General features: G+C 38.5%; 1 protein-coding gene across 3 annotated transcripts in view; it reads left to right on the top strand.

Annotated features, from left to right (window-relative positions):
* ST6GALNAC3 (ST6 N-acetylgalactosaminide alpha-2,6-sialyltransferase 3) overlaps window positions 1-21,852 on the top strand; it is a 315,028-nt gene that overhangs the window by 195,210 nt on the left and 97,966 nt on the right. For 2 of the 3 annotated variants that reach the window (XM_073357306.1, XM_073357308.1), the window contains exon 3: window positions 9,464-9,873. In XM_073357306.1, the coding sequence (XP_073213407.1) occupies window positions 9,464-9,873 (410 nt within the window). Of the gene's footprint in view, window positions 1-2,425; window positions 2,465-9,463; window positions 9,874-21,852 lie in introns of those variants that run through there. The other variant, XM_073357307.1, reaches the window with a different exon arrangement.

Genomic DNA, 21,852 nt, shown 5'->3' with positions numbered 1-21,852 from the left:
CCCCAAAGGGGTGAGGATGGAATTGAGAGTATGGGGGAAATCCTGCCTCTAGTGAAGTCAGTGGGAGTTTTGCTACTGACTTCAATGGGGCCAGGATTTCACCTGATATCCCCTTGCACTCCCACAGACTGGCCAGCAGATCTTGTTAGGAAAGATTTCTTCTTGAATGTTTGAGTGTGGGGACATGCACTGGTAGCAAGTGGGTGTCTTGCCCTCATAATACACACCACACTGGAAATTATTTTCTCTCTCAAAAATATTATAAACTATAGCTTAACTGGCTATAAAGTTCTAGCTTTCTGATTTTGAATGGGGGTTGTTTATACTATGGAAATCTTATTGATATCAGACAAGTCAATTGGGACTTTATAGTGGAACCTGGAGAAAAGTGGTTTGTTTGTTTTTTTTAATAAAACCCCTTTTTAAAAATAAAATTGTATTTTCCCGTTGCTCTGTAACATTTTTAACCTCCCAGGTAAGTGTCTCATACCTGTGTCCTATTCAACACTCCTTTAGTTATTTATTCTCCCATGATGTCCTCATGAGCGAACCCTTAGACCTGCATAGAGCCCCATTGACATCAGCGGGGCTCCACACAGATTAAGGGGTCCATCTGTGGCTCTCATTGCAGGATCGAGGCCTTCCTTTGGGAAAACTTTGGCTGGGTCAAGGAGTGGTGAATAAGGCTCTCTGGGGTGCCATATTCAATTCAGAGGGGGAGGGAGAGCAGACAATGAAGTATATAGCGCTGATTAAAATGTTGCTAATTAACATATGCACTGAATCAGCCTTGTAAAAGGAACCATAATCAAATAAACTACGGCAATGCCTGTGCACAGTAAATCATTCAATTAAAACATCTCTTTAGTTTCAAGGTTTTTAAAAATGCAGCTAACCTGTGGTAGTTCCCATTAATAACTTAAAAGGCTTTAAAAGGCATCTTTCTAATGATCTGAGCAAAAAACCCAAATCTGTCTTAAATTTTTCCTATAGCATCCAAACCATAGCGTTTAAGTGCTTGTGTCTCATATTGAAACTTAAAGCTGAGTTTCTTGCTTTCTGTAACTAAACATAGTTTTCAATGCTTCACGGTCAAAACTTTAAAAAAAATAATGATTTTGGGGCTTGGACCTTGTAAACCACAATGTAGCCTACATTTTAGAACAGATATGTAAAAGGAGGATTCTTACAACTGACTCAGCCACAACATAGGACAGCAAATATTCCCGGTATAATATTGAGAGTAAGAGAAAAGTTTATGGCCAGCAGCAAACATGTATTTCCTTGTTAGATAAGGTGTCCAGCAATTAAAACTCTGGACTCAGAAAGCTTGTTAAGGTTTATTTTGTCAGATGAAAAATGGTATTGGTTTAACAACTGTTGTAATAAACCTTATTGTTATTCTTAGCATAGATTTTTTTAATTTCAGAAAAATGGATAATTAGCATTTTAGCTTATCACTTTCTCTCCATGCATCCAAATAATTTGATAGATGGACCACCAAGAGTGACTAAATTAAATAATGGATCTAGACAGCATGGTACTGAAATAAATTAGAGATGAGGCTTCTAGCCTGTTAGCTGGATTTCCACTTTTTGAAAATAATGGGAATACAATCTAGTTCTTTCTTGAGTTTTTGTTGCTCAGTCTAATATCACTTTCTCAGCTCAAGGCACAAATAAATTGACCTGAAATAAAGTGAAAACTTCATTTTAGAAGTCGTATAATTTGCTGGTGGAAAATTTTCAGACCTATTCAGATGGGAGACATAACAGCCAGTCACCCTCCTGCATCTGTAATTTGGCAAACTAAATTCCTAGATAATGGCCCATTATTAATGACAAGTACTGCTAATAGGAAGTTATTAGAGGAAAGCGAAATCAGAACAGATCTTCTGCATATATTATATATTTTAGTGCTATCTGTGGGCATTTACTATAAATACAAATTAAAACCAGTAGTTGCAAAATAATCTCCCCTACTCTCCACCAGTATTTTAAATATGGGTCAATGTCTTTCTGAGACATAGTCAAATAAAATTTCCGGGTTTTTCCCCCCTGATAATTGACTTTGTTCCACAGAGTGACAGTGAATTCTTTGTGCAGATATTTATTGCTAGGAGGTTGGTCTTCAGAGGAATCAAAGAGCCGTTATGGAGAGTCATCTTGGCCTTGGTTGTCTTCAAAAACCTCATTCTATAGTACACTCTGTAAGGGAGGATTATGTGCTATGTGTTACTTTAAATTGTACTGGGCTACAATGTGAGATATCAGATGTGAGAAATTATTTTTGGTCCTCTGATATTGTGATTCATTCACAATTCAGTCCATGCACTAACAGTATGTTCCTTCACACTCTGTATCCTTGAGCTGTAACTGACATTTTACCTCCTGGTGCTTTGTACTGTTTTTCTAGCAAATATCCCTGTATAAAGAAGAAAGAAATGTTCATATCTGCCTGATAAGTAAAACATATTTAATTTTATCACTAGTATCTCATGAAAAAATCAAAGAGTTACAGTGCAAAGGATAACTTTATAAGACAACTAAAATTGTGGCATTAATTGAAAGGAGGCTCTAGCTCCAACCTGTTTCACCAGTACCATGTATTCTTTGGACAGTATTGTTGCAAACATTGTAGCATGTTGCAAAAGAGCTTTAAGCACTTTTTTGACAGATGCCATTGCATGTTGAAAATTGATTATTTTATGTTTAGAATTGTTAATGCAATTTGTTGTAACAACTTCTTACTTAAATTGTGTAGTATTGTTACCTTTATTCAGCACAAGACCCAACCAGTCCTGCAATGCTAATGAGGGCAAATAAGCAACATAGTGGGTGTTAACATGAATGAGTTATTGGCTTCAGCATGCACCAAGCAAGCATTTGTCTGGAACAATTCCTGGTTTTTGATATCACAGCCCTATGATATTCTAAAGGCTGTATATTTGCAAATGAGTGATAGATGGAGTTGGGCAAGCATTTTGGTTATTTACAGCCATAAGCTAGAACATTTGAATGAAATTAGGCATGTTCTAGAAAAGTAATTTGTTGGGTTTTGCTGGATGAAAAGTTCAGCTTTCTATGCAATAGTCATTTTAATGCTGTAACTTACTAAGTGTCTCTGGTTTTTGTTGGCCCTTTTACCTTTTCCTGGCTCCACTCCACTTTTTCTGACTTTCCTATAGAACATTTATTTCTTTGCCTGTTTCATTTTAAGTGTCTGCTCCCTCTATTGTTCCCCTTCCCTTATATTCCATCCCTTTATATCTCTTTGTCTTTCTAGCCCTACATGGTACTGTATACTCTACATTCTCCTTTATATATTTTCTCCCAGTTCTTGCCTAAAAGTCTCTCTCTCTCTCTCTTTCTCTCTCTCTCTCTCACACATATACCCTGTTTCCATCAGTCATCCACCAACACACTTACCTATAGTCATACCAACACCGCCTTGCCCTCAGATATAGGGCTAGAAAGGGTTATCAGCTACCTAACAACCAGGGGACCAAGCTAAGAAGATGATCCTACTGACCAGGGAAAAAAAACAGTTAATAGTTCCAGTGCCTATCCCAGCTGCTGCTCAGAGCTTTCTCAAGCTCTAACAGAGTGAAATTTACCTGATTCTTATCAGTTTCAAAGCCGTCCATGCTGTTCCCAACAGCAGTGGCAGACACTGATGACATTCCTGTCAGCTGCTGTTAGGAAAGCTGTAAGCAGCCGCAGAGGAACTGGAGCCGTCTGTCTGCAGACTCAGAAAGATGCTACTGTTTACACTGTGGTTTTCATTTGGAAGGTTTTCTTCATAATCACAAGGGTAAAAATGGTAATTTTTTAAAACAAAAGGCTTATATTCTACAGAAGATAATGGCATTCATGGGGAAAGCATCAAGTGTGTTCCGAGCCCTCAGGCTGCCTGCCCTGTAAAATGGCAGCGTAGCTGTAATAAAGTCATGCTGCCAGGTTTGCCCACAAAACACAGCAACAATCCATAAAATACCAGTGCCCTCTTCTAGCCAAAGTAAAGGGGATGATGTGGCCCTTTTAGGGTATGTCCACACGGCAATTAAAAACCTGCAGTTGGCCCTTGCCAGCTGGTTCAGGCTCAGGGGCTTTTTAATTGTTGTGTGGACATTCAGACTCGGGCCAGAGCCTGGGCTCTAGGACCCTGCAAGGTTGGAGGGTCGCCCGAGCCCGAACATCTGCACTGCAATTAAACAGACCCTTAGCCTGAGCCCCACAAGCCTGAGGCAGCTGACATGGGCCAGCTGCAGGTGTCTAATTGCAGTGTAGATATACCCTTAAAGAACTGTTATCCATGAATAATAGTCCTGTGGCAGCTAGATCCATGTCTGGAACAAGAACCTTGTGATCCTTCTTTATTCAGCCCTTTGTTGAAAGACTATTCCCATTAGGAAACTTTTACCTCTCGCCTCCAACTCATACAGTTCAAATAAAAACTTCCTCTCGCTCGTGTAGTAACTATGCAAGTACAATTGACAGAGACACACACCTAAATAAAATACCCTAGTCACTTGTGTCTCAGGAACAGCATTATAACAAAGGGAACATTATGTTCTATATCATTTAGAAACTGAGACACATGTTGACACATGGCTTATTTCGAAATACTGTCCAAATGTTAAAATGTTTATGAATTTTAATATTACATTTTATGAAGACACAGACACAGCAATGCCCTGAGCTAGGAGCCAAACCAACTGCTGGAGTTTTAAAAAAAAAAGCAGGAGGAAAAGGGGAACAACCACGCAACCACAGTATAATCAGATCTGGGGCTGCTTATTATTATTTGATGTTAGTTATAGATTATTATTTTTATATGGTGCTCCTGAGAGCTATCAAATTGAAAATTCTGGTTTGTGAACACGCAAGCAGATTGAGCATTGCCTCTCTTTCTTTCCTTTAAATGTGCTGAGTATTCTCTAGGAGAAACCTGGAAATTCTTTGCTCCCAGACTCCCAGAAGTCTGCAGAAAGTGACTCAGCATAGATTAAAAACAGCTTAGTTAATCATTATTGAAATATAGGAAAAATTAAAATACATTTTTTGCTTGTAAAGCACAGAAAAGCAATAAAAACAATGCCAGACGGTTAATGCCTCTTTTGTACCTTTCATTTGAAAGACCTCAAAAGAACATCAAAATGAATAAAGGCAAAATCTATTCCCTATTGGCATCATTATACATGTTTGTATCCTTTAAAACTAAAACTCTAAAGACATCCATGAAGAGTAGAGGAATAAATGGCTCTGAAATGAGAAATGTATCTCTGGAGCTTTGTTCAACTGGCTTTGTTAGAATTCACTCAAATTGGACGATTACAAGAAAAGATCTCATTTGTTTCAGCATTGGGGGAGTAAATTAATATGTGGTGAACTGCTAATAATTGTCCCTTTATATTTTACATGTGTATTGTCTCCAAATTACAAAATTACTTTTTCATTATTAAAATAACAATGGAAAAAATAAATCTGCATTTCCTTAACATCATTAGTAATTGAGTCAGGAGGCTGACAGAGTAAAGCACAGAGGAGAGGTAGAGTAGTGCACTGTGGTACACTCAGAGTCAGGGATGTTTTTGCATATCTTGGGCCAAATTCAGCTTCATGCCAGTGGGAACTACATCTGCTTAGCTCCAGGGCTACATTTGGTCCCATCCGTGAGTAAATTTGGCTGCATCTGGTCAGCTGTAGTTAAGATTGCTCATGACCTTTTTTCTAATTCTCCTTGTTTCATTATTTAATTATTTGACCTTTGCTTCTGTGGAGCCACTTCAGTGCTAAGTACAAAGATTTAATAACTAGAACTGGCTGATAAGTGACCTTTATTACACAGACATTTCTCTTTGCTAGAGAAACAACACTGTTTTGCAAGTTTTAATTCACAGTTTTAATTATCTTTTCTATTGTCTGTAAGCTTGCACAGAAAATTGAAAGGTCAAACATTTCATTTTCCTTACTGATTAAAATGCAAGTGCTCCTCAACTGTTACAATGTATCATTCAAAAAAGATGGGACAATTTGTCAGAATCATGCCCAGCTAACATTGCTGAGGAGTTTTATATAGTTCTGGGAAACAGCACAATGAATCATTTTTACAGAGGCAAAGCAAATTATTGAAGATAATAGCTCTAAGAGACAGAGAGACAACAGTGTTTAGGGGCTACAGAAGTATCTAAATAGAGAGGGTGAGAAGAAAAGGTGAGTGGTTGTCTATGGTCATTTGTTTTCTTTAAGTAATATAGTATCTAGATATTATGTAAATGTATTTAGGGTTTGTGGAAGTTGCCAGATTATACCTTTGATTTAAGTCTTTTAACTAAAGAATATATACAGTATCAGTGCAGGCTTCTACACACTGTCCTGCCAATGTACCTCAGCCCTGACATGGGATGACCAGCTCTAAAGGTGAAGAGGGCATTTTGTTCTCCATTCAGTTCAGTTCTTATCTTCTCTGCTAAGGTTGCCAACAAGCTAGTGTTTAATCATGATAGTATTTTTTGGGATGTAGACACTTATACATAGTCACTGCTAAGTGTAGAAAGGTCATCAATGGGGTAGGTTTTTGTAATTCTCTCATCTCCATCTCCCCCTACTCTCCCTCCCCATTTTCATTCACCTGTAACTAGAAATGCTGTCCCTGCTTCTTTCTTCTCTTTGTGCATATGACACCCTGGAGTTTTGCCACTGAGTTTAATGGAAAGAGGATTGGTTTCATATAGCTCTTGGAGGGTTAGTAAAACACAGGAATGGTAATATAGCATATTGAACCAGAAAAAGAGTTATAGAGCAGCTGTACAAGAATTGTTGAAACCATCATTCTAAAAGGTGACAATTATAAATCAGGACAACAGGTTACTGGGATACTTCCACAGAGGGCTACAATATACAATGAGTGAAAACTGATGCATATTCTGTAGTTAGACCACAGAGGGTCTGATTCCAAGCTATTGAAGTTGATTGAAAGATGTCCATTGATTTGGATCAGGTCCACATGGAGTGCTGAGTTAAGTTTTCATTGGCTTTCCGTGGAGCTGATTGCTTTTAGAAAAGATGCAAATTAGAACAACTCAGGCAATTCCATCTTTTAAAAATATTCGTTCTGAGAAAGGCTAAAGAGACTAAGCCTCTTCCTGTTGAAAGAAAGCAGATTGCAAGGTAACCTACTAGATAAGCACTCCGAATTATGAAAGGATTTGATAAAATGGAACACGATAAATGGATCACAACAAAAAGGTTAGAAAACTGAGGGACACCATTGCAAGTGTAAGTGTATGACTTTTATTGAGGCAGAACAGTGAATAGAAAACATGGAATAAATTTCCAAGTGAGACCATCAAATCAAACAATTTAAATGAGTTTGAGAGAGCTATACATTTTAATGAAGAAGGAAGGACACAGTGAGAAAGCAATAGCATGAGGCTGAGACAGTTTTAAACGGGACTAGATTCTTGAGCCAAGTGATCTTTTCCCCTCCAGCAATTCCTTGTTCATTAGTTGTTAGTTTGAACTTTCATCCTAAAAAATATAAATTAATCTACCGAGACTGCAACAGTCATTTCATGCTCGTATATGGGTTATGCTTATAGATTTCTTTAGTTCATCCATCCATGTACTCTCAAAGTATTTTAGGGACGATTTCTGTAACTAAGTGGTAAACAGAAAGGTGGTTGTGTTCAGCTGCATCTCCTGGGATTTCATTCATGCTGCCAGAGAGCTATTCAGGACAGCTCCCAAAGACTACAAAATGTACAGCATTTTCTAAAGAAAATATTGTTGATACTTTTGTGTGCAGTCAAGCATCCTTCACTCCTAGTGAAATGAAGAAAAGACATTTTAAAAAACAGCCAGAGCACACCAATCATTCCAGCACAAGCCTTTACATCTGTGTTTAAGATTACTTCAGGGGCCCGGTGGGTAGAACCTTTGTTAAGTTATGTATTTGTTACACATAGGAGGCACTGTTATTGTTATCATTTGGCCCTCTCCTAACCTGTTCGTCAACTTCTGAACTCACCATTTTCACATCTATGGCATTACAGTTTGTTGTCACAGAACGGATTGTGATGTCTTAGTTGGTTTCTTTCCAAGTCTGCAGTTGTCAAATGTGGCTGGGACACGGATTCACATCACTGTAGTGAAAGGCTCCCACTCTGCTGCTAGCCATCCTTTAGAGGGGCAGGTAGCATGCCATAAGGCTGATGGCTCAACACTCACTGGTGTAAGAAGGCAATGGAGACATTGACTGCCAGCAGAGAGGAAAAGAAGAGATCAGGTCACTGATCAAAGATAAAGTTGGAGAGGGTCCATAACCTTGGCTATGGGATGGATGAAGGACCAACATCAGCCCGGGTTCACTAAGCATCTGTAGACCTGGCCAATTCTTGTAGAACTGGTCTGCATTCAGGTGAATTTAGGATTCTAGATTCACATGTCACATGCTTGAATTACATATAGTGCTTTTCGTCTTCTAGCTGTTTATAAATATTTAGGGCTCAATTCTACTCTTCTTGGGCATCAGGGGGTTGTCTCACATGAGTCAGGCAAACAGTATGTGAAACAGACTAATTCCCCCAATACTCCTGTGAGGTAGGAACCTATTGCTATTCCCATTTCATGCAGAGAAGCAGAGTCAGAGAATGTGCTCAGGTCCACAAAGAGAGTCTGTGAGAACCAGCATTAGAAGGACTCGGGTGTTCTTGGTTTGGGATCTGAACCTGCACTATTGAATTCAATGGAAATTTTGCCATTGACTTCAGTAGGCATAGATCAAGCCTCTAGCTCACAGGTCCACGGTCAATTTGTATCTCATTGGCTCTTTCATGGGACATAAGTGTCCTCGGAAGAGAATCTGTATACATATAATAATGTGCTCCAGACATAAGGAGCTGTTTTATAAGGGCACAGGCACATTTTCCCATATATTCATAGGCTCAAGCTACAGTAGAATGCCTGCTGGAGAGCCACTTCAGAGCTCACTTTTATCACAGATTAAATATCCATTCATCCAAACCTATCGATGAAATATGCAATCCGTGCACAACTACATTTCCTTCATTCTTTTTTCTGTTTTTAAATCTACTACTGACAACAATCTCTTACAAGGGAACAAAACATCCATCTAACTATTATTTACATGTTTCCTATTTCAAATTCTTTTTAATTGAAAGGAAAAAATATATAGTGGAAGACACATGATTACTTTCCAGTTGATTTTGAAATGAGGAGAATAGAAGCAGAAGATTAGTGTGTGCTAATTCGTTTGGTATAAAAGGATCTCATTCAGGGCTTAGTAACTATAGACTTTACTGCCCGCTCCTCTACACAGGAATTGATGTGCTTTGAGAGAAATCTTGCTCCCAATTTGTTGGACTATTTACTTCTTTTAACTAAATTTTCCATCTCAATGTGTAAGACCTGTCATCTGTTTTGTTGTCTCTCTCTTTCAGCCTCTCCAGCTAGACTGTGACGTCTGTGCCATTGTTTCGAACTCAGGTCAGATGGCTGGTCAGAAAGTGGGAATTGAGATTGACCAGTCTTCCTGTATATGGAGAATGAACAATGCTCCCACCAAGGGTTATGAGGAGGATGTTGGGAAGAAGACGACCATACGAGTGGTCTCACATACCAGTGTTCCCCTACTGCTCAAGAATCCTGAGTACTTTTTCAAGGAAGCCAATAGCACGGTCTATGTCATCTGGGGGCCTTTTCGAAACATGAGGAAAGATGGCAATGGCATTGTGTACAACATGCTGAAGAAAGCTGTTGACAGCTACCCCAATGCCAAAATCTATGTGACAACAGAAAAGCGCATGAGTTACTGTGATGGGGTATTTAAGGAGGAAACTGGAAAAGATCGGTAAGTCCTGCCTATGAAGAGGTACTCTGATGTTAATGACAAAAGATAGACAAGAGAAGGCCATCTTGCATGCCAGCTCTTCAGTGAGCCCCCAGATATGTTTTTAATGGATTCATATATGTTTTTGACTGTTCCGGGCACTTGATGAGGCAGCAGACAGGCCCCATTTATCCCACCTTTGCTACCTTCTGTTATTTCCGTTTTTGTTGGCCTGGATCCTAAAAAATATTGGATACCTTCCTAAAGCCTTTTCAGAGCTGTGTGTGTTGTTTTCAGCTCAATTTAATATTGATTAAATTGACATGTTATTCAAAGAGGGGAGGCCTACACATCATTCCTACACATACAACCTCAGGACAAAGGGAAGAAGAGGTCGTATATTTACCTCTCTTGTCAAGATACTCTGTCAAGCTTTACCTCAAATCCAAATAATTCTCTTTCAGTTAAAATAGATGATCAGACATATCACCAAATGGCTAGTGTTTCTAGTAAAATTATACTAAAGTTATATACCACTGGCTTGTGGAGAACCATGTGTGTGATTATGCTGCTCCAAGAGGGTGCTATATGCATGATGGAAGGTCAGTGAATTCCCCGTGTAGAGTAGAGAGTGAGCTCTACAGAGGCCATCTGCACAGCAGCATGTGGGGCTGGGGCTAGAGAGGGCTGAGGTAAGATTGGGGCTGGAGGATCTGCCAGGATCTATCCCCATCCTATCCATGGAACTGTGTGCTGGGAGAAAGGCTTCTTTAGTCCTTCACCCTGCACTTCCTGCATCCCCCAACCACACACACATTAGCAATCAAGTAACATCCCTATGTCACCACAAAAATTGTTTCCTATTATTACTTTTCCACGTAAAACTATTAATTAAATGCATCGTTAGCTTCATTTAATGTGATTTGCTGGGGGGAAAACAAGGAAAGCAAGCATCATGTCACCAGCTGGGACTCCTTGTACCCCAAGACAACACTCTACAAACCACTGGTGGTCTGCGGCCCACAGTTTGGGAACTACTGACATGCATCATCATTTAAATCCTCAATACATGTTTTGTTGTGCTGCTGCATTCAGGGGTCTGGGTATGATAATGAAGGCTATTTGGGATCTGTTCTGCTTACTGAAGCAGCAAAGAGCAACAGAGCTCCCTGGATGAGAAAAAAATGGCTTCATGTATCATGTCAAACTATTATGATGTTGATACAGACTCTTTCAGGTACCTCAGCCAAATATTCCTTCAGTTCCTAGGAGAAACATCAGCGCTTGCTTCCAGTATTAGTTTAAACAGTGCTCAGTTTTTACCATGTTCCAAACAAGAAATTTGGAGGGAAACCAAGTTCTGCTCAACTTTAAAAATATACAGTGTGAGTTATAACTGGATTTATTTTGGGTTTAATCCTAAAGTACTGCCTTTACGTATGGTGTACATTCCCAGTGCATAGTAAGATTACAACAGATTTCTAGTTTGTTAATCTTTTAATGAGCTTTCTGTTTCTATATTCTGTTGATGTAACGTCTCTTTAGGAAATTAATGGGACTTTAAATGTTCTCACCATAATAGTGCTCGCATTCTATTCTCAGAGTTATGAAAAGTATCAAACAGGCATGGTGTAGCCACTTATAGGCAAATAGATTCTGCTCCTGCACCACAGAAGTCAGTGGGAGCTTTGCCATTGATTTCAATAGGCATGGGATCAAGCCCATAATTTGTCTGTTTACAGTTCAATTATTGGCCAATGGAAGAAATGGGGCCAGAGCCATTATGGATTAATAGCAAACAACCTTCCTATTTTCAAAATGAAGTAATTTTTGTTCTACAGGGACAGCATAATATCTTCTTGAAATTGGCTTCCTGGATCTGGAGATTGGTCTTGACACACAGTATTGTGAATTTGGGCAGAGGCTTGGTCATTCAGGGTGGTGTGAGAGTTCATCCACTCTGAGTAATTGTTGTATATAAATAATATACATTGGCAGACATTCACAGTTTTGTATTAATGCATTTTAGTGGCACTGCCCTCTGTAGTGCTGTAAATCTGACAGTTTCTCACAATACTTTACTGCACTTTCCTATATTATGTACATAGAGTCAGATGAAAGGAGAATTTGAAGCACATTTGAAGAAATGCCAGCCAATAACTAAATTTTACATCATTATATTCATTTGAATCCAGGTGAGTAGTTATAAAGGCAGTTATAACTTTCCCTGTACTTTAGAAATGTAAGGGAAAACCTTATAAACTTCACTTAAGGTAATAATAGAGAAAACTGTAGTCTCCATTAAAGCAACAGAGTCAATTTTGGTCTGATAAAGTGCACTGAGCAGCTCTAAATAGGTTTTAATTAGCTGCTGCCAAAGCTGCACCACCCTCAGGGATGGGTACAATTAATGAAAACTAGCAGCAAATAGATCAATGTTACCAGATGTTATTGCCTTAGGTGAAGGTGATGAGGAGGAAGGGAGTGTCTTTTAAGGATCATTTAGAAAACAGTCTGCACAGAAAGTCACTTTCAGAAAGCAATAATATAATGAATCCTGAGTTTGCTAATATCACCTAGATTAGTCTAATGTGAACTCCATTTCTATCTATACTGCAAACAGCTCAGATTAACAACTCAGTGTGGTGCATATTGTATAGTGCCTTCAGCAAGATGAGTTCCGCAATCTGGGGCCAGCAATGCTGCAATAGTGTTCCTGTTCAATTACACACACAACCATGGGACCATCAAATGGAGCGGCTGCACAGTCAATGATGCACACCAGTGGTGATATTGGTTACTACTGGTATGAAATTTTTTAAGAGAGAAACCTAAACTAAGCACAGCTTAACCTGGTGGTTTTATTCATGGTTTATACATGTAACAACATAAAAAGCTCCATGATCCCAGATAGAAAACGTATTCCAGTGTCCTGAAATTCTCATTAAAAGTCACAAAATAAGAGGACTCTAAAACCTGGCCTGTTTTGTATGCGATTGACTTCCCATACACACCACCTGGACTCTCTATTACATTCATACCCACACAATTCAGTTCAGTGACACTCTATTGGCATGATTAGCTATGCAAGTGTCCCTAAAAAAGATCCAATGGTCCATGTTTTCAGCCAGGGAATGCAAATAAAACAACTGCCTCCACCCCGCCAAAAAAAACCAACAAACCCTCTGCTCCTTAGTTTGAAGGGTTGTTTTTTGTTTGGTTGTTCGTTTGTTTTTTTTAAATTATCTTGGATAACCCCTAAAGCAACTAAATGGCTTTTGTGCTTCACTTTCAGAAGTTCTCAGCCGCCTCTGTGCTTGTGCCAGATGGTGCTGCATATTAGGTTGTGAGAAAGCTGTTTTATCGTTTGTGGCAGAGAGACGGATCATTCTGCTCACTTACTTTTGAATCAGGATTCAGAATTTGGGTGGGGTGTTCAACCTGCTATTTTGTGCAGTTACTTGTTAATTATTTATTATCTTGGCTATATATGAGCCTTTTATTATAACACTGTCATTTAGCTCTCTCAAATTGTATTCATTTACTGTTCAGATTGACACTGTTAGATAACTGCAGTCATCACAGCTCACCTCAACTAATATGTGGTTCTCCATGTGTCTGATTAATCTATACAAAGCCTGAGCTAGTGAGGATATCACTGAAATTAAGCAACAAAAGTACATCATGTTGCTGCCACTTATATTGTTTACTTCATATAACAGTCTCGCCAAAGTAATGAAGCTAGTAGTGGGCAAATATCAGTGCTTTAAACAATTTCCCTGGATGTTGGCTTGAATCAAATACTGGATTGCTTGGAGCGTGTTTGTGCCTCTTTTGTATTTGCTTTCCACAGATACACTAGTTTACCGTCAGGAATTGTCAAGGTTGCTTCCCCACTTTGAACGCTAGGGATGTGGGGACCTGCATGAAAAACCTCCTAAGCTTATCTTTACCAGCTTAGGTCAAAACTTCCCCAAGGTACAAAATATTCCACCCTTTGTCCTTGGATTGGCCGCTACCACCACCAAACAAATACTGGTTACTGGGGAAGAGCTGTTTGGAAACGTCTTTCCCCCCAAAATACTTCCCAAAACCTTGCACCCCACTTCCTGGACAAGGTTTGGTAAAAAGCCTCACCAATTTGCCTAGGTGACTACAGACCCAGACCCTTGGATCTTAAGAACAATGAACAATCCTCCCAACACTTGCACCCCCCCTTTCCTGGGGAATGTTGGATAAAAAGCCTCACCAATTTGCATAGGTGACCACAGACCCAAACCCTTGGATCTGAGAACAATGAAAAAGCATTCAGTTTTCTTACAAGAAGACTTTTAATAGAGATAGAAGTAAATAGAAGTAAAGAAATCCCCCCTGTAACATCAGGATGGTAGATACCTTACAGGGTAATTAGATTTAAAACATAGAGAACCCCTCTAGGCAAAACCTTAAGTTATAAAAAGATACACAGACAGAAATAGTTATTCTATTCAGCACAATTCTTTTCTCAGCCATTTAAAGAAATCATAATCTAACGCATACCTAGCTAGATTACTTACTAAAAGTTCTAAGACTCCATTCCTGGTCTATCCCCGGCAAAGCAGCATATAGACAGACAGACCAGACCCTTTGTTTCTCTCCCTCCTCCCAGCTTTTGAAAGTATCTTGTCTCCTCATTGGTCATTTTGGTCAGGTGCCAGTGAGGTTACCTTTAGCTTCTTAACCCTTTACAGGTGAGAGGATTTTTTTCTCTGGCCAGGAGGGATTTTAAAGGGGTTTACCCTTCCCTTTATATTTATGACAGGAATACTTGTGGAAATAGAATATGTTAGGCCAGAGTTACAGGAATCGCTTTCTGAATATTCTGTATGTGAAGTTGTGAATATTGCTACTGGAAACCTGGTTCTAAGAGCTGGGGTCTGCAACTCAGGGAGTACAAACAATAACTCGTGACCTATGTGTATGAAGTAATATATTCTAGATGGATTTTAAAAGAAGGTTTTTTTGTGTTCTGTGTGCATCTCCTCATAACAAAAACTGTAAGGAAGGTGAAAAATTAAGTTACCTCCTTCTTCTGTTTTGAATGTGAGGGGATTGTTTTAAGAGAATGTTATTTTTTTACAGAACCAGGTAGACGTTTTATTAGATAGTGGAAGATGCCTACAGATCATAACTAAATAGAAAATATACAAATGTTTGAGTAAACATTTTTTTTTGGGGGGGGAGGAGTTTTTGTGGCTTTTGTTCAAGTATATTCATATCCTCCAGACCTAGGCCCTGAGCCTGTATCATTAAAGCCAATGGGAACTTCGCCATTGACTTCAGTGAACATAGAAGCTTCTAACCATGTTCCTTTCTACAGTGCCAGTGTTCCAGATACATGTCTCTGAGCCTGTCCTGAACCATTCCTTGGCCCCTCCATCCTTTTGTTTTATAAAGGAATTTCTTCAAAAAAGATTAATGGCTTTGTCCATCTTAATTCATATAGTGACTAACAGTTTCATTGTCAGTTAAGACTCCTTTATTACCTGAAAAAAGCAAGGTTATAAAGCATGAAAGCTTAATGAAATAAATGGATTGTTCATTATAAAACACTTAAATCTCAACCCGTATCACTGGTTGTGGTCAGTCACAGGCCTGGTAACAACTGCTCAGGAGTTTTATGCTCTCTGTATTTACTCCACCATGAACTGATAAGATGCCATTTGCTTCTGAATATGCTAGATTTATTCCCTGTAGCCCATTAATAGCTGCATTTATGTTTCTTTATGAAGATTTTCCTAATTAAGATAAACATTTTTCTCTATTAGGCAGATGGAACACAATTGAAGGAGCTCCTTTTTTATGAACGTGCCAGTAAATCTGTAAATACTACATAAAGCAATAGCAATTGCATTAAGAAACACAGCAATCACTGCATATACCAATTATGTAGTAAAGCTAAATTTTCTAACAAAAAGTTGATCAGAAAGAGCTAATATTTTTGTGATAAAACTGTGGTAGGGAACGGATTTGTGTGTGGGTGTGTGAGAGAGAATGTACTGATTTTGTAATTATTGTTGACTCGAGCCATAAAATTATTTGTTGTTACCTGATGATGTAAGCCAAGCATTATATCATAAGTAGATACTTGATCTTCCTCTGTGCATTTTCCCCTTTCCTTTGAATGTATCTGTTGATTTCTGAAGAACAAAATACCACTTAATCTACTTTTCTGGTTGCTCTCTTGGTTTTGGCAAGCCAAATATTAAATCCTTATTGCAGTATGGTTCATTCTCTTATCTACATGTGCCTTCCTCCCACAGCACCCAAATTTTCTATCACTGATACCATAAATTCAGCTCTGCTGGTCATAGCAACATTGGGAGTGCTAGCATGGAGAAGGTCCTGCCTGCAGTTTTGCTGACTCTGAGAAAGGTTAGACAATATAGTGGTAAATATGCCAGCAGCCCTAGTAGCCGTGTGTACTCTAGCTCTCCCACCATTGCTTCTACTGGTGGAGCTAAGTGATAGTAGTAATTGTAGGAAATTTGGGAGGAAAAAGGTTAGTATAGGCACAGCTTATATGGAATTTTTGATATAATTTGTTGAAACTTCGCTGGACCGACTCCCATAATACTTCATGACTTTGCAGCTCACCATGGCTAAAATGATTTTCCTTTTTAAGGTGCCTAAATTAGAGCCATAGGAGTTGTTTAAAAAAAAGGGATAAATTCAGATCTTTCTCAAGAACATAACTTTGTTGCCAGGTGAAATGCAAGTGTCCTAAAACCGTAGTCGTTGTTGAAAGTCTTCGCTTATCATAATACATAATACACCATGATACAATAGCTGAGATACACTACTTAGACTAGAAGTTAAATGCAATATCACAATTACCTTGGTGTGATAACTGTTGGTTATTGTGGGCTTCTTAATGGCAGTCACCTGAAGTGCACTGAGTCACATGTAGCATTTATGCTTCTATAGCAACAACTTCATTCATCTACAGTATTTGTTAAAAGAAAACTCACTGCAATCAAACAAACTGCTGAGACTCACATAGGGAATATTTGTTACAGAAATGCCATTCAGGCCTTGAAGGCAGCCCATCATGGGAGCAGGAAAAACTGACAGAAAAGTGTAGCTCTAGATAGAAAAGGTTGTGTTTGATCTGACCACTCATTAATCAATCAAGTTCATTCCCCAACAACCAGTCAGGCTTGTGTGTACACCACAGAAACTTTCAGTGATGATGTGAATAAGGGCTAAAAGTGACCTAACTCCAACGTTTTTGAGGGATGTACCTGTTGTACCAAATCTACAGAGGATCCACCTCTCTACCAATCTTTGTGTAGACAGGCAATGGTTGAGAAGAAAGATTGTTCAACAACGAAAGCTAGAACTGCCAAGGAAATAGGTTAGCCAGAGCCCAATTCAGACTTTCTTTTAAATTCAGACTTTCAATTTAAAAATGTCTGAAGAGAAACTAAACAAAACTACACTGAAAAATCAATGGGCATAAAAACTAATCCTGTGTGAAACTTCACACTTATTGTCCACCTATTTCTGGAGAAAAAGAAGAATTTATGCTCCATTTTAGAATGCAGCCCTAACTGTGAAGCTGCTATCAGTATACCTCTGTGATGTATTTCTGTCTTAATATAGGCAAAAAGATTAGTCTTTCATGGGTTAAATATCTATTCCATACAAAGAATATATGATACAGTTTCAGAACAGTGACACTAATGTGTGCATGTGTTTATGCTGTAGATGGTAGAAAGTAACTTTCCGGGATATACAACTACACTTCTCCCCTTGATGTTCTTTTGGGATATAATACAACTTGAAGTGAGACAAATTTAACTGAATTACAGTAATGTTTCTTCTGGTTAGATAATCAAATTATCTAAGCTTGTAAAGGCGGGCATAGTTATGGATAGTGTGCACAAGAGGTACCAGGTGTAGCGTTACTCAGGTATTAATGTCTTCAGGAGATTTTGGAAGTTGCAACAGTTTGAGAAATATGACTTCTTCTGCAGGGACTTGGTCTGCACTAGCAATTTCTGTTAGTACAACTATGTTGCTCAGGGGTGTGGAAAATCTACACCCCTGAGCCACGCAGTTATACTGACCTAACTCTCTTTCCCATCAGCATAGGTAGCGTCTTCACTGAAGTGCTGCAGGGGCACAGCTGTATCAGTGCAGTTGCATCAGTGTGAACTGCACTGCTGGAGCCTTTTAAACGTAGACAAGCCACTAGTATGAGTCTTCAGAAGTGTCCACAAACTGTCGGCGTGCTGTCTCAGATATTGATCAGTATATCAGGTGATCTGGGTGACAGAGCATGTGAACGTGAAACATCATGGACTCATCCCAAGCAGTTCTTGTTTATAATACCATTCAGTATGATTCATACCCCGCACTGTAGAGAGAACACACAACCCCACACAGTGCATTAATATCAAGTAAAAATACAACTGCAATCAAGGAAAATGTTCCTAAATGCCCATATTTTTTTTTATTTTGTAAGGTTACTCTGGTTATCCTGCCTGATCCTTGGAGACTCCTTTTCTTTATTTTTATGTTATGGAAGAGTTATCCTATAAACATCTCCTTTATGCTACTGATACATAGGTTAAAGAGAGAGAGAGACATTATTTACCTGTCCAATAACCTTCTCTAAATGATTCATTTAAATAAAAAATAATCAAGTGATGCTTGATGCAAAACATTCGTAGATAGCTGTAGAAATTACCATGATGCCACAACTAGAGGATTATCACATCAGGATGAAAATAAGCGGCAAGAGTAGATGAATGCATTAGAAACAACGAGTCTATCCCTAATTACAGAAATCTTCTTAGCTTTAAAAAATAAGGAAAAATAAATTTCAAAAATAGTTGCTAAGTACTGAAGTGTTTCTTCATAAATTGTTTCACGGTTTTCATAAGAACATAAAAATGGACACTCTGAGTCAGCCTAATGGTCCGTATAGCCTAATATCCTGTCTTCCAACAGTGACCGGTACCAGACACATCAGGGGGAATGAACAGAACAGGGCAATTATTGAGTTATCCAGTCCCAGCTTCTGGCAGTCAGAGGCTTAGGGACACCCAGAGCATGGGACTGTGTCCCTGACCATCTTGGGTAATAGCCATTGATGGACGTATCCTCCATAAACTTATCTAATTTTTTTTTTAACCCAGTTCTACTTTTGGCCTTCACAACATCCCCTGGCAACAGGTTCCACAGGCAATGAGTTTCCATGAGGTATTGGCTGCAGTTTACATTCACAACATATTCTGAAGCTCCTGTCTCCTAAAGGTATTCCACAAATCTTCCATTTGAGTATTTCCAAGCACTTTACAGGCATTAGTTGTTTAAACCTCAAAACATCCCTATGTGTCAGGGAAGTATTTATCCCCTTTTTACAGAGAAAGAAACTGAGGCTTAGAAAGATTAATCAATTTTCCCTGAGAAAAGGGACTCCAGGAAAGCAGTGGCTACTACTGCTTAGAAATTAACGCAAAAAAGCCTTTTTGAATTTTGCGTGTGTCACCATGACAACTTCTCAGTCTTCTGCTATTTCATGAACAATCAAAATTTCAGAGGAACAAAATCACCTGAAAAGTACTGGCAAAATGGTTTTCTTGTTCAATAAATGATAGTCACCAAATTTGTTCACTTCTATTATTGTGTTCTATGTAGATTTCTGTACTGTGTTGATCACTGTAGCTTTTGTGCACCTAACAGGAGTGCATTAAGCAATATAACTAACATCTATCATGTGTGATTTATTCCCTCATCCTCTCCACAGAGGGACAATTGTGTGTTCTGGGTTTTTGGGGAGGTTGTTTGGGTTTTGGGGGTTGGGTTTTTTGGTTTTTGTCCACACACTCTATGAATATATTCGAGAAGGCAGGGATGAGAAAGTGCACCTTGAATTCGGAGCAGAAGGTGATGACATATGTGAGGGTTCTTAGTTCCTGGGGGAGTTCATTCCATAGTCTCAGACGAAGTACTGAGCGAGCTTTGTCTCCTGCCCACATGAGCTCCACCCTTTTGGTGGATCGTTCCACTGTGCCGGAGGAACAGAGTTGTTGATCACTGTCTTCATCTCAGTACTTTAGGCGATATTGTAGGCCTGCTGGGTCCAGACCATTCAGCACCTTGAAGTTAAGGACTGAGACTCTCAACTTGATTTAATATTCTATGGAAAGACAGTGGAGAGACCGGAGGACAGGTTTGATGTGTGTGCAGTGTCCTGGGCTGGTGAGGAGAGGCACTACAGCTTTCTGTTCTAAGGGCTGATGGCTTCATGCCCAGATATATTGCATTGCTGTAGTCCAGACAAGAGATGACAAAGGCATGTATAACTGAGGACACATAATTGTTCACAGGGTGGGACAGAGTGTCCTAGTCAACCAGAGATGAAAGAAAGCATTATTTATGTGCTGTTATTTGAGAGGTGAGACATTATAGTCGGTGTGTTAGGCGCACAAAGAGTTCAAATGATTTGTTCAAAATCACTCAGTTACTTAATGGCAGATTAAGAAATACATCCCCAGGAGGACTTGCTCCTAATCCCCCTTTACTCTGATCACTAGGTAACATTTCTGTTAAAGGAATAATTTTAAGAGTTAGGAACTTCCCACACCCCCTTATACTTTTGATGGACAGAATGCAGAGTGTAGGGCTGCTTATTATTTTTACTAACTGTTAATGTATTGAGTGTAATGAGTGGACAGGACTGGGATTATACATCAAACTATTGGAATGTTCATTTCCCTTTGATCCAGACATCCTTAAAGAGGAAGTTTGGATCCAATTCCAAAAGTTAAGTCTTGAGTGTGTCTTTATTCTCCATTTTTGAAATTTCATCAATAGGCTTGACCCATGTTAGACTAAATTCAGAGTGGTATGAGCAGCAGTAGATCGAAAGATCTCACCTGAGTTGCTCCTTGCTTGCACATATTAGGACTGAGATTGGCCAATTGCTTATATGTTTTCTTCATTGTTATTTTACAATTCTCCCTGTGGCTGTAATATTGATTTTGAAACTGTGGCCGTCATTATAGTAAAATGGAGGCATTAATAATTTGATCTCTATGGGTGGATTATAATAAAAGGCATTATAAATAATTGCCCACTAATGTGAAAAGTGGAAATACATTCAGTATTATATTACTCATAATGTAATCATTAAAATAACAATTATGTGATAATGAAAGGACTCATTATGCTTTAGTTTATCTTTACATAATGTTAATAGCTAATGAAAATGTGAAGATTATATCTAATTAAATTTAGCAGTATCTACTGCAATAGTTGCAAAAGATGATCTTTCACAGAAACAGTGGATTCATATATACTAGTGAATCTCAAGTCCATTTTCAGATATTCAGAAATGTGACCACTTTATAATCAAAACTGTAACTGATTTTATTTCTGTTAAATGAACTGGAAATGTGTAACCTTCATGAACCTTAATTTATTAAGGGTCCTTGAAATTACATTGATGTGAAGTTCTGAATAAAGGAGAACAAGAATCCTGTAGAATCAATTGTACTGAATCAATCAGTGAACAAAACAAATTCAAGTAATTTTTCTTAGTCTAGAAGATTACCACTGATATGCAAGAGGAATAGAGAAAATAGCCTAGCAATGTGTGAGTTCGTGGGATTTGTGGTCTCTTTCTGTTGGTGAGAGAAAAATTAATTGAATTAAATTTTAAGGGTATCATGCACGTATTTGCAGAACTATAGTGACTTTGTTTTAGTATTGGTACAACTAGTTGTTATTCAGTTTTTCTGTTGTAAACCCCTAAATCTGTAAACAAGCTCTGCACTTGAAATTTATTTTTTCTTCTATATTCACAGAATCATATTCCTAGACAAAACTGCTGTGTTAGGATAGAGAGTACATATCAGTAATTTAGGGTCAGATCATTAAAAGGATATTAAATTATCCCCAATATTATAACTCAGGAAATTCAGAGTTAAGGTTAAATTTAAAAGAAAT

The sequence above is a fragment of the Lepidochelys kempii genome, chromosome 8, assembly GCF_965140265.1.
Source record: "Lepidochelys kempii isolate rLepKem1 chromosome 8, rLepKem1.hap2, whole genome shotgun sequence".
Taxonomy (NCBI): Eukaryota; Metazoa; Chordata; order Testudines; family Cheloniidae; genus Lepidochelys; species Lepidochelys kempii.
Note: the sequence above shows the minus strand (reverse complement) of the source record. Positions and strands in the feature narration are given on the sequence as shown.